At 38.8% G+C, this 12,614-nt stretch overlaps 1 protein-coding gene across 1 annotated transcript in view; it reads right to left on the bottom strand.

Moving 5' to 3' along the window:
- The window catches only part of LOC142337640 (uncharacterized), a 173,572-nt gene that overhangs the window by 65,549 nt on the left and 95,409 nt on the right, over positions 1–12,614 (bottom strand). The window contains exon 5 of the mRNA XM_075387024.1: positions 5,276–5,434. Coding sequence (XP_075243139.1) covers positions 5,276–5,434 — 159 coding nt within the window. The remainder of the gene's footprint in view (positions 1–5,275; positions 5,435–12,614) is intronic.

Consider the following 12,614-nt stretch of genomic DNA (forward strand, 5'->3'; position numbering starts at 1 on the left):
GGTTGCAATTTGTTTTTTGATTGAACAGTATTCTTGTTCTAACTGATTAATTGTCTTCTGATTAATAGATTGCTGAATTGAAAGTCCGAGAGCAGGAAATAAATCTCTGTCCAATAGAGAACGATGACCGTCTGTTACTACTTTAATTTCTATTGGATTCGCATACCAATTGTTGCTTTGAATTGACGTTTGGAGAATGCCGAGCGTATGAATAGGCTCGTTAGAGAAAGTTTTCGGTTGTTTAGGATTTGCCTCCGTATCCACTTCGAATTTGAGTCTTGGGAAATGATTGAATTTGCCAATGATTCGTTCATCATTGTACATACGCTACCAGAATCCACCAGAACATTTGTTGTTGTCTTTCCGAGTACTACAGGGAGATTGATTGCTTCTACAGAAGTTGTAAAATCTGTCGAAGATATTGAGGCTACACAATTATCCTCATCCGATCAATAGTTTGATTCCAAATCGTGGTCAAAATTGGCCGAAATTTGGTTAACATTGTCAACTTGGTCATCTTTTTCAACATTATTGACCCGTGGCTTAGGTTTTGGGTATGAATTAGGATCCTTAGGTTTTCTGCAATCTTTTGCGAAGTGATTTTCAATGCCACAGTTATTGCATTTCTTTCCACGTGCAGGACTTCTATTGTGATGTTCCGAGGTTCAATTCATTCCACAAAAATGACAAGTTGTGGGCTTTTTCCGTGCGATGGTGTTCATAGTGGAAAAAGGGGTAGCATTTGCGATGCGCATCCGTTGTACTTGATTAACAGCTGAGTGATGCTCAGTTTTACTGGCATTCATTTTGAGTTAATTGAGAGTGCCCATTTCAATGTTGATTGCTATTGCTAAAGCTTTGTCAGCTTCCACCGTCTCTTTCAAAAGTTTTTTTTGGATGTCTCCATTTTGCATATTTGCGATGAAAACATCTCTGATAATAGTATCCCCCTTTTTCTCCCAGATCACAATTTTCCGAAAGTTCTTTGAAATGACCGTAAAATTTCTCAATTGGTTCTCTTTTCTGCTGTTTTCGTGTAAGAAAGAGATATCGATCGAAAGTTATGTTATGAATTCGAATAAAAGTTTTATTCAAAACATCCCAGAGGTTTTTTGTTGAAATTTTGTCTAGATTAACAGTCAAGTTTTTTGAATTGAAGACTCGTCGCCCTTCCGTTCCCAGACTCAAGTACATCAATGAAGATGCTTTTCGATCGCAAAGTTGCCATGGTTTATCTCCGCATAGGATGCCTACCGCCTCAAGGCGTTGACAGTGATTTTTCCACGCCGTCTTTGCTTTTTCGTTACGAGTGCGTCGATCTCGTTCTGATTGTGCTGTAGGATTTTCGACTGCTTCTTCATATGCCAGTTCAGGGGGTAGAATGACATGCTCGGGAGGGTCGGCCAAGAGAAGATCCACAACAATTCCTTCACGAGCAAGTATTGCAAGTTTGAGTTGAGTCCTCCAATATTCCCACCGAAATGGGGGCTCCAGGGTTTCCTTTTCCCAAAAGGGTTGAATTCTGAGTGGAGATTTGCTGCTGTCCTTTAATGCTGACTGCGCCATGTTATACGTAGGATTAGTTTATTAGAAATGGAATAGTGTCGCGAATACACTATCTTAGAATCATATAGAGGAATCGCGGAGCAAATCCGAGAATTAGCGTGTTTGCCTAAATTTGCTCAGTGGAATCGCAATGCGAATCCAGGCTAGAATTTATCTCGGGTAAATGAAGAGCGTTTACAAAGACAACTTGAATTCAGATTGCTTAATCAGAATATGATTACTCATAATAAAATACTGTGCACAAAATATGCAATAAATTAGTAGACTAGCGGGAACATATTTGTACATGAACAATAAAAAGTCATAATCTTAGTTATAATATGTATGATATGAATATTAAAATAGAGGGTAATTGATAATTTAGTACATATAGGGATTTCGATATATATCTAGGTAATCATATGTATCACAAACATGTAGGATGCAGGGAAATGTTATAACCAGATATCGTAAATTAGATCGTTTAGGTCAAATTAGACACGTTATTTAGGTGTTTGAAGTAAGCGTTCTTTCTTAAAGGGTCATTGTTTCGACGGCGCCAGAGAGGGGAGCTGAGTGATATATCTTAAACAAACAAATTTGATGAACAAAAGCATATTGAGCTGTCGAAATAATTCGTTTGCTTAGCAAAGTGGTTTGTGTGCATCAGGCAAAAGTCGAAATGTGTGCTTTCAATTTAGAAGAAAATCAGAGAGCGAACATTTGAAGTGAACTAGATTTTTTGATCAGAATTGGAATTTCCATTTGAAGTAACTAAAAGTGCGACTTTGAATTTGCAAAAAAGTGGGCACCCAGAACCTGGTACACCTCAATTCTGTAAGTTATATCTGTTGTTGGACTCTGAAAATTTGTAAGGATGTTCCCATAAAGATTGTCCATATATAATAGGAAAAAGCAACCGGTTACACTTTATCAATCCGAGTTATTAGCAGTGGAAATGGCTGTTATTCAAAGTTTCTTTTGATACTTTATGTAGAAATTTGATTGTTTATGGATGAAGTAACGGTATAAACCAGTCGTACTAGCATGTACTTGTGCAGTAATGAATTGGGTGATCATGTGAATGGTTTAGAAAATTGTGGGAGAAATTTATTTGCATTTGGAAATAAGAATAGGCAATTTATCAGTTTTTCCAAATACCCTGGGTCTAAAAGTTGTCCGACCTCCCCCCTCCGGATGGGAAAGAGCTATTGGTTGATAACTGGTCAAAGATGGGGAGGGACTCCTAATGGTCTTCTATTGCGGAAATAATTTTCAGGCCAATCTGACCACCCACCTTCCAGTTATTAATACCGGAAGTAGTTTGATTTGAAGGTTTTTAGGTATTTTACTGTGAATTATGACTGTTTGAGTCAGAAATAATGGGATTAATCAGTCGTAATGGCATGCACGTATGAATTAAGGTTTTTGCACGATCTTGGGAAGGGTTCAGGATGTAAAATGGCAATTTGCGAATATTGGTAATTATCACAGGAAGGTAGTTAGCACCTAAATTGAAATAGTATTTTTTCGAAAAGTTTATGTCGGATTGACCTGAAATTTGGGGGATAGACTAATTTGGGTACGAGGAATCCAAATTTAATGTCAGATTTGACCCCCCACAACCTGCACAGGACTAGCGCAGGCCCGTGCTGCGGAACGTAAACTGCTCGTGGAGTATTAATAGCAGCCTTATGATTTTTGGAGGGTTAATGTAACTTTTCAAGGGCTTTCGATTGGTGATATTTTAATCCCAGATTATGACCAGAATTCGGTGCTTCGAGACGACCCGAGTGCCAAAAACCGGAAATTGGCCTTTTTGAGCGACCGAATGACTTGGAAATGGTAATATGATTAGCTGAGACAGTTAGTGACAAAAAATAACCACCCCGGTCAATTTTGACGAAATCGGATTTTTCGGCTTTCGGCACCCACAACTCGTTAAAAATGTTCAAATTGCAAACGACTCGCAACGGCTGATCCGTTGGTCATGAAACTTGGCAGGCAAATTAATGGCACCCTATAGTAACTAAAAAACTTTTTGACCCGAAGACGTTTTGACCACTACTTCGCAAGTTATTAAGTTTGGAAATTTGGGGTCATCCGGGAGGTCAATGAAAAATGTGCGTAGTCATTGCTCGTGTTCTAGTGGGAGTTAGACCATGAAATTTTGTGGGTAGGTGTAACTATGGTAGGACTTTCCGTGACAGTAATTAGTTTTTATCAACTTGACCCCTCATTTGGAGGGGTGACCTTTGAATGACCCCTCGAGGTCAAATTTTTGGGCATTCAGAAATCTTAGTCTTTTTGCAGATTTAAAACTCAGAATAACAATTGTTCTTAGCTTTGGGGTTGATTTTAATTATTTATTCAACACATGATTTTCTTACAGGGAATGATTTATAGTTAGCTAATCTGATAGCGGAAAAAGAGGAATAAGAACTTTTCTGAGCAACGTTCAATGTTTACTAAGCAAACACTGATTGACATGTCAAGCGCATATATGAGACAAAGTGTAGTGGATTTGCTACATATGAGTCCAAAGGTCGCGTACTTAGGATAAGGAGAAAATTGAACAATGGTTGGTAGCAGTTGAATGACAGAGCATAATCTGATATTGGTTTGTTTGTATAGCAAACAAAGCCCTCCTACTGAGTGTGACAGATTTCATGTTTAAGTTGCAATGTTCACTTAAGAGATTAAGGTTTGTTTGCTTAAGATAAGAGCTTATTGGTCGAGTATAAAATGAAGTAACACAGAGAAATTTAGAGAAGAGACTTTGGAGAGTTTTGAGAGAACTTCAAGTTTGGACTCAAGAGAGATTTTTGCATAAGCGATAAAGTAGTTGGTTTAGCTGGACTAAACTTTACAAGATAATGTGAAAAGCAAGAAGAGATTGAGAGTTTATTGAGACTGAACTCTGGAAGTTTGTAATTGCAAGACCAGTTGTGATACTGTGAGCGTTTTTGATTTATTTCATTTGAGAAGAGATCCGCGGATATTGTTATTAATATTTTAATTACTATTATAAATTGTCTTTGAGTTTGTCCTTTCCGTTGATGTGCAAGTATTTTTTTACATTCGTTATCCATATAACTGGAATTGATATTACGAGCCCCATTGGGAATTAACTTATTTCAAGTCAATCTAATTTGCAACAGCATACAAGAGTGGAAGAGGGGAAATCGCAAAGTGACAAATTAAAGCTCGCTTCACCAATTCAAAACCTTTGGTTATTTTATTTGATCGATCTTCTGGGCGACAGAGTCCCCTCACTGTTGAGTCTAGCAGAAATTCAGAAGACGACAAAACATTTGACATACTTGTGCTGGTGAAACAAAGCGCTCCTACGCGCTATTTTAACCGCATGTTGACATGGGTGTTTTAACCGCGTGTTTTGAAATGGTATTACAAATTTTGTTGCAAATCAATTTTGACCCACTTTAAAAGCTCTTTAGATCTCTTACTCAATTTTGCCGGGGTTTTTCCGGCTATGACCCGCTAGCTACGTCTCCTAAATGAACTTCAAAGTGAATATTTAGCGGAGTATATTCTACAAAACTTCTCATTACCCTCCATTCTTCGCCCCCACACTCATCATTTTTCGGGGAAATTGGTAAATACGGAGAAATAAATCAATATAAAGTTGATCCCAATCGAATAAGAAAGCACATGTGTAACTCTAAAACAGTAGAGGCATATTGACTTCTTAAAAGCTAAACAATAGTACCTGAGATTAAATTGCAGTTTGCTGCATCGCAGCACGGATCATCACAAGTTGCATTGAATCCGCAATCACACTGTTCTGAGGCTTGATTCACGATGTAGTCACCACAGTACGGCTCATCTATTGCCTTAACTGGCTGATTTAGCAGACAATCGGAATTCCCTAAATACAGTTGCGGGTACACAAAAGCTATTTGTGTCGCAAACCCAGGATGAAAAGCTATCTGTTTCGCATACCGTTTGTTACACACCAGGCAGACTTGGGTCGGCGTCCGGACCAAATAAAGATTGACCACCCTGGGGCTCACCGAACAAATCCTAGGCCAGACCATCTGCCAGACCCAGCAGACACTGGACAGGCCCACGCAAACATATGAGCATTGCATTATATATATATATATATATATATATATATATATATATATATATATATATGTGTGTGTGTGTGTATATATATATACCCTTGTTGAGAAATCTTCGGTTTTTAAACGTAAGAAATTGTCGGTATTGTCGGTTTTTTCTAGCCAAAAACGACGAAATCCCTTACGATTTTTTCATCGGTATTGTCGTTTTTGTTCGGTATTTAATATAAGAAAGGTTCGGTATTGTCGTTTTTTAACGTAAGAGAGATTCGGTATCGTCGTTTTTTAACATAAGAGAGATTCGGTATCGTTGAGAGAAACATTAAGAACTATCATATTTTGAGTTTTCCTACCACGAATAAACATGGAAGAAATTTCTGTCGGCACGTTCTGTTTCAAACGTAACCAACCGTCAAAGAACTTACTTGTAAACTACAAGAAAGCATGTCCAATCCCAGTGAGAGTGAATTATTTAACAAAATTTTCATCAATTTTCAACAAGTATGTTACATTCTAAAATTCAAAAATAATCAAGAACTATATATTTGCATAACTAGTTCGGCCAACGAGCTCTAAAGAAAAATTTTCAGGAGTTTTGCACACTTTTCTAGAATTTTTCTTTGAGACGTACGATTGAAATTCCTGCAAAAAGAACGCTATCGTAGCGTTTGGCTACATTATAAACAAAAATATAAAATTTCCCAATGGAAAAATCCGACAATTTCTTGCGTCCAAAACCGGACATACCGACGATTTCTTATGTTTAAATACCGAACGTACCGAATCTTTCTTACATTCCGAACCGAACATACCGAATCTCGCAAAACCGAACATACCGAATCTTTCTTACTTTCTAGACAGAACATGCCGACAATTTCTTTCATTTGAAACCGATCATACCGAACAAACCGAACATGCCGACCATTTCTTACGTAGAAAACCGAACATACCGAACATTTCTTGCGTCGTTTTTGTTCGGTCTTCTCAACTAGGGTATATATATATATATATATATATATATATATATATATATATATATATATATATATATATATATATATATATATATATATAAGCAGACCCAAGCTGGGCTCCTTTTACAGCCTTAAGGTAAAAAGAGCTAGGGCTACTTATTTCTACGCGCGAAAAGAAGCTTACCTATATTTCTCAGACTAACCGACTCTGTAAAACACTGATGATATACTTCAATTATAACGATGTACAAAAGAGTTAACACCGGAGTCAGAGGTATACACATCGTGCAACTACTCTAATAGACTGACTATAGTTAGTGGAGTTCTCTTTGTATAAAAGAGAATAGTGCCTTCTCAGTCTCTGATTGGATGGAGGTGTACATCCAGCAATTCTACTGCTAAATTCATCCGGGGTTAAGAGTTTTAAATCTGAATTTGTGAATTTTAGCACAAATACGCTGGATGTGTTATCGCCGTTGAATGGTGGAGTGAAGAGTTGTGTTCTCTTTGAAGTGAGGTTTTGACTCGTGCTGTCGTTTGAAGGCCCTGTCAGTAAAATAGTAACTATTGTCGTCAGTGAAGGATTCGTTTGATTGTAGAACCAGTGAGGGTGCCAGTTACAGGGTGTGCTGGCCGGTAACGTCAGTCCTGTTAGAGTACCCAACTGCTCTCACTGTCATGTGGTGAGGATTTATTCACAGTTGGAGGATCGCTTGTAGTCTGTAGTCTCTGTCTGTTTTGTACAAGGAGATTTCTTTTTTTCTGCCTCTGGTACAAAGTTTGAACCAGTCGGATTTACCAGCTTACCTTCTTGTGGAAATCCATCTTTTAGCTATTGTGTGAGCTATTTTCCTTATTAATTTTAGTAGTCAAAATTAATTCTTACTTAGTAGGCCTCACCCGGAGTAAGAAGAAAAAACTGATCCCAATCTTCAATTGTGGCAAAGAAGAAAGGAAAATAGAAAGGAATTAGTGTATATAGAGAAAGAGAAATAGAACGAAAAGAAAAAATAAAAAGTTTCAAGTGAGTTTGAAAGCTCATTGAGTCATTAGTTTTTGAGGGACTTTGAGCCCGATGTTGTAGAACTGTGGCCTACGTCCGAGATTCTAACTCAAAGTCAGTGGCCCGATTGTCAAGATCCTGAAAAATTCCATGAATTCCTGATCACGTGCCAGGCAAGCTGCAAGGGCACGAGGGAAGAGGTCGACGTTGCAGTGTGGTTGCAACGCGAGAAGATGGTTGAGGATCCGTGTCTCTTCTGCTGACAGTTCTCGACTGTCCAACTTGTCCGTCATCCATTTCCTGTAGAGGAGGTTGAAGGTGTGGCCATATATGCACTTTGTGGCTCCTCCCTCTACACACTGGAGAAACTCGATCGGAACAAGAATTGGACGGTTGGTCTTCGCATAGAGTGGCGAGAACTGGAAGTAGTTTTTTATCGGATCGAAATTGCGAAGAGTGTCTTCACAGTCATTTGATTGATTTATATAGCTATATTGTATGTAGTAGGGTGAAGTAAGCTTTGTGTTAGCATATTGCAGACGCGAATTCATGTGGATGAGTGGGTTTGCCCTGTGGAAGTGGTGTTGGACAAATAAATAGTTGTGAATAGTGTGTAACATTTTCACTCTGTTGACTTTGTGAGTCTGGTTATTTACATCCATCTGTGTGGGATATAAAAAAAACAAATTGAAGATAGAAGGGGCCGTATTTCTGGTAAATGAGTTATAAGAGTGTTCAAATAGTCGTTCTGACGGTCCGCAAGGGCGAAGAATTTTTGGGATTGGTGCCGGTAACGTTCTGTGAAGCGGTGGTTGATTGGAAAATGGAGACACCTTATTGGGAGGTCTCTATCCCGACCTTCATGGACATACTCGTTTTCCAATTGTCCAAGAGAGCAGGAACTGGCTTTGGGCTTGAGGGTGTGTTGTGGTGGTGTTGAAGTGTAGTTGATCCGCTCGGGGACATGGAAACCGTGGATTGTGTCGATGCCGAGAGGATTTGTGAACTGGTGAAAGCGAAATTTTGGGACGGGCGCTCTATGAATTAGCACTTGCGTGGGCGCAAAGGGATTTCTTTTCCCGCGAGAAGATGAGGGCTGTGGGCCTCTTAGGGGGCTGACAGTGTGCCGGGTGGGCGACTGTGAACCTTGAATTGGTAAAGAGTGGACAGGGTAGATCTCGCGTGTTGTGATTCTAGGGCGTCTTTTGTGTGAAGGGTCGGTGCACGGGTAACTATCCGTCGACGTCGGTCGATCGTAGAGGGGTGGTTGTGTGAGACGGCTTTGGTCGAAGAGGTGGAATGGTTAGACCATACCGTGATGAAGGTGCGTGTGGATGTTCTGCAGAGGATGTGGGCACAACTGGTGGTGGGTACACCAGTGGTTGAGAGCGTGGTCGAGATCCACGAATCATTCCAGAGTATGCCCAGTTTGAAAAAACCGTTTCGGGCGTCGAACGGCCTAATTGTTCCGCAATAGCGACTTCATCAGCCCAAAAAAACTTGTAGGCTGGGGTGGTGGTTGTGATACGGGTATTGCTGTGTGGGTGGTTGTTCCAAACATCTGAGTTCACCTGAAGAGGAGGATGAGGTGGCGGCTGAAGGCAGCGGAACACTCGCGCATATTTTGCTGTGTCAACAGACTGTGGCTGTGGTGAGGATTGACCTATCGTGAAGAGGGCTGGTGTTTGCATCTCGCATACTGGTTTTGGTGTGAGTGGTGAGGGCAAGATGTCCTCGACCTCCAGCATATTGAGGTCGTATGCTGTGGGGTCGACATTTGGAGGAATTGGCAAACCTCCTTCCTGTGCTATGGGAGTGACTGCTTTGGAGTGGCTACAACAGGAAAAATGTTAAAAACGAGTACTAGGCACATTGAAAAGAACTTCTTCAGGAATTTCCTGATAATCGGGGTCATTCTCGAAAGAATCTTTTGAGAGTGAAATGCCTCGTAAGCGTTTGTGTTTGTTAGGCTGAAAGGTATGAAAGTGTAAAAATTGAAAATCTGGTTTACTGTTAGATGCTACTGGTAAATCGTAGCATTCATAAATAGAGGTGGGGAGAGTGGATGTTTTGTGTTTGTTCGAATTATTGTGTACAGGAGAAGAAGATTTCTTATAGAAGTTTTCAATATTTCTTTGAAATAGATTCAATTTAGTTTGAGAGTGAGGAGTGTTACTATCAACGGAGTGTTTTCGTCGTGTTTTAGGGGAGGGTGGTTTATTTTGTGAAGAATCAGATTGGAGTACATGGAATATTGTTTTTGAAAATACGCCAAAAAATCAAGAGGGGTCGATTTTGGCTAATGTTATATTAGTGCCTAAGAGTGCTTTGAGATTATCGGCATTAAATGCGCTGCGAAATAGTAAAAAAAGGCACTAAAAGAAATTAAATACAGTCCAAATAATGGCTGTTTCTTTTAATACGTACCAGGGGTAGCCAAAGATTCCGATAAGGGATTCTTTTAAATAGTTGCCGTTGATTAAATCAAGCCAGTCGAGACGACGGAATGTGATTTCTTTTCCGTTAATAAAGAGTTTGTTAAAGTAATTCTTATTTTGGCTTTGTAGTTGTGAAAATTGTGTTTGTCATTGTGCTTGTTCCGCAAAGTTTATAGCTTGTGCTACTTCAAACTTTTCAGCGGTGTCATCTACTAGTTGTTTAAATTTCATCTTATCAATAGCGTTAGTCCAGTCGCGTTGTCTATATAAACCAAGTTGTTGTGCAGTAAAGTCCGTTTGCGTGAAGCGGTTTTCAACTTCGTCAGGCGTGAAATTTCTGACGGAATTTTGCGCTTTAATTGGATAAGGCGTTAAGCGATATGATTCATCGCCATTGGCATCAAGCAATATTTGTTGATCAAAATTATCCAATTTACATGGTGCTTTAAGACCACGAGAAGGTCTTACGTGTTACTTGGTCTACAAATTGTAGTTTATTTTGATAGTAGATTCAGATTCATTCAAGACATTGGTTTTCTAATACAAAAAGGGGGATGAAACAACAAAACATTGAAAGAGTGAGATTACCTTTGTGCTTTTGAGTGTAGCAAATGTGTGTCGCTGTCCTGTGATTACATAACCTACGAGGAAAAACTTTTGTGTGAGAGGAGAAATGGCTGTTTGTTTGAGATCGCGATCTAAATCGCAGAGTTTTTTATAAATAGATAAACTTGTGTGCTTCATTTCAAGTAATACTCGGCTAATCATATAATCGAGTTTTGCGTTGATTTTTACGTTTGGATGGACGGCGCCAAACCAATTTTGTTTGCAAAAGAGTTCAAATTTTTACAACTTTCAGAATACAGGTGAATATTGTGGAGTAACAAATCCGTCACGGATATCTGCTTTAGTAAATTGTGTGAGAGAAGGTGCTCCTTCAGGAATAGTTAAGTGTACATCTTTAAATGCGGCTGAAGGTTTGTCTGTGACAAAAATAAAACCTTCTCGATATTCAACAAAAACATCTTAGTATTGTGTAGCATAATATGGGCGGTGTTTGTTACATTTATGTATAGATTTCGTGAGAACCTCAAAACGAGAAAGTGTGGATTCATCATAAAGGTGTTTTTGTGAACAACTAGAATACATGTGTGCGTTGTGTCTGTGACAAAATTGGTTTCATTATCTCGAGTTTTTCAAAAAAAATAGCATTTTTGAAATTTGATCATTCGTGCATATGATCTACCAACATCAAAAATACGACAGTGATTGTTGGGTTCCCAAACAACTGTTGCCTTAATAGTGTGATTTGAAGGGCAGTAGCTTCTTTCTATGTCACATTTTATACAAGATCTTAGTGTATGGATGGCATGATATTCGTATTCAGGATTTTTAGACAATTAGCCCAGGGATTATCTGTGGCATTTGGGATCCAATCATTGTCCTGTGGATTATATGCCAGATTCTCGTTTTAGAAAGCAAAAGGTCTGTAGAGATCAATTTGAAAACGGTCTTGTTTGGCTTCAATATTAGCTTGCCGCGTGGATCATTAAGTACATCAAATTGTATTTTTGTGGGTAGTAGTTAAGTTTACTCACGAGACCAACGCGTGCAAGTTCTCTACGAGCTTCAATTTCTGTGGCAAAGAAACGCCTTTCCAGATTGTCAACATACCAATTATCGTGATCAGACTTGAAGCCTCTTTTAAGTGAGATTTTGTGACAAAAGCTTTTTTTGTTGCTACGTTTAGCATATATGGCGTAGGCGCGTACTTGAAGTATCCGAATTTGTGAAAATATTTGTACTTGAGCGGGGAGGATTTGAAAGTCTGCTGGTTTGATCTTACATTCAGCTTATAATACTGCATATTTGTGATGTGCTTTGGGGAGCAGTCATAGTGGGTAACTACGAGATCTTGTACGCCTGATTTAAGTGTGTATATATTGTGTTTATCTACTTTAATAGGTTGTTTTATTGGAAGTGGGGGTGAAATGATAAACATAAGCACTAGGAGAATTAAATTTGTAAAGGAAATGTGTGAGAAAATCTAGAGTGAGGATTGTAAAATACAAAATATCCTGCTGTGTTTTTTGTGTATGTTTCAAATTTATAGTGAATTTTTTGGCAGATAAAGGTCGATTGGTTTAATTTTACAAAATAAATAAAAAGGTGGTGCAGCGGCTTTTGGGTGAAAACTCCGTTTATATTTTTTCAACTACAATTTCGACTGAAAATGTAATTTTAGATTGTTTAAGTAATTCGTGTGCTCAATATTTCGGTACTGGTATGATTTTGTATGATTTAGAAATTCTCTGTTTAGCTCAATTATGTAGTTGTTCACCGTTATTATGATCTCCGAAAAGGGGCGGAGGGGGAACAACAAATTTTGGGTCAAGTCTTAATGGTAGAGTTGGATAATTTCTGGTAATATCAGGTTGTTCTCCGATACAATGGTGAGAGTGTTGGTCTGGATCTGGTGTAGGTGAGTTTGAACACAGTGTGATTATAGGTGGAGTGCCTTAAAAATTAGGTGGTAGTGAGCTTTGAAATGATGATGATGAATTGA

Source organism: Convolutriloba macropyga, chromosome 4 (assembly GCF_964194025.1).
Source record: "Convolutriloba macropyga chromosome 4, txConMacr16.3, whole genome shotgun sequence".
Classification (NCBI taxonomy): Eukaryota; Metazoa; Xenacoelomorpha; order Acoela; family Convolutidae; genus Convolutriloba; species Convolutriloba macropyga.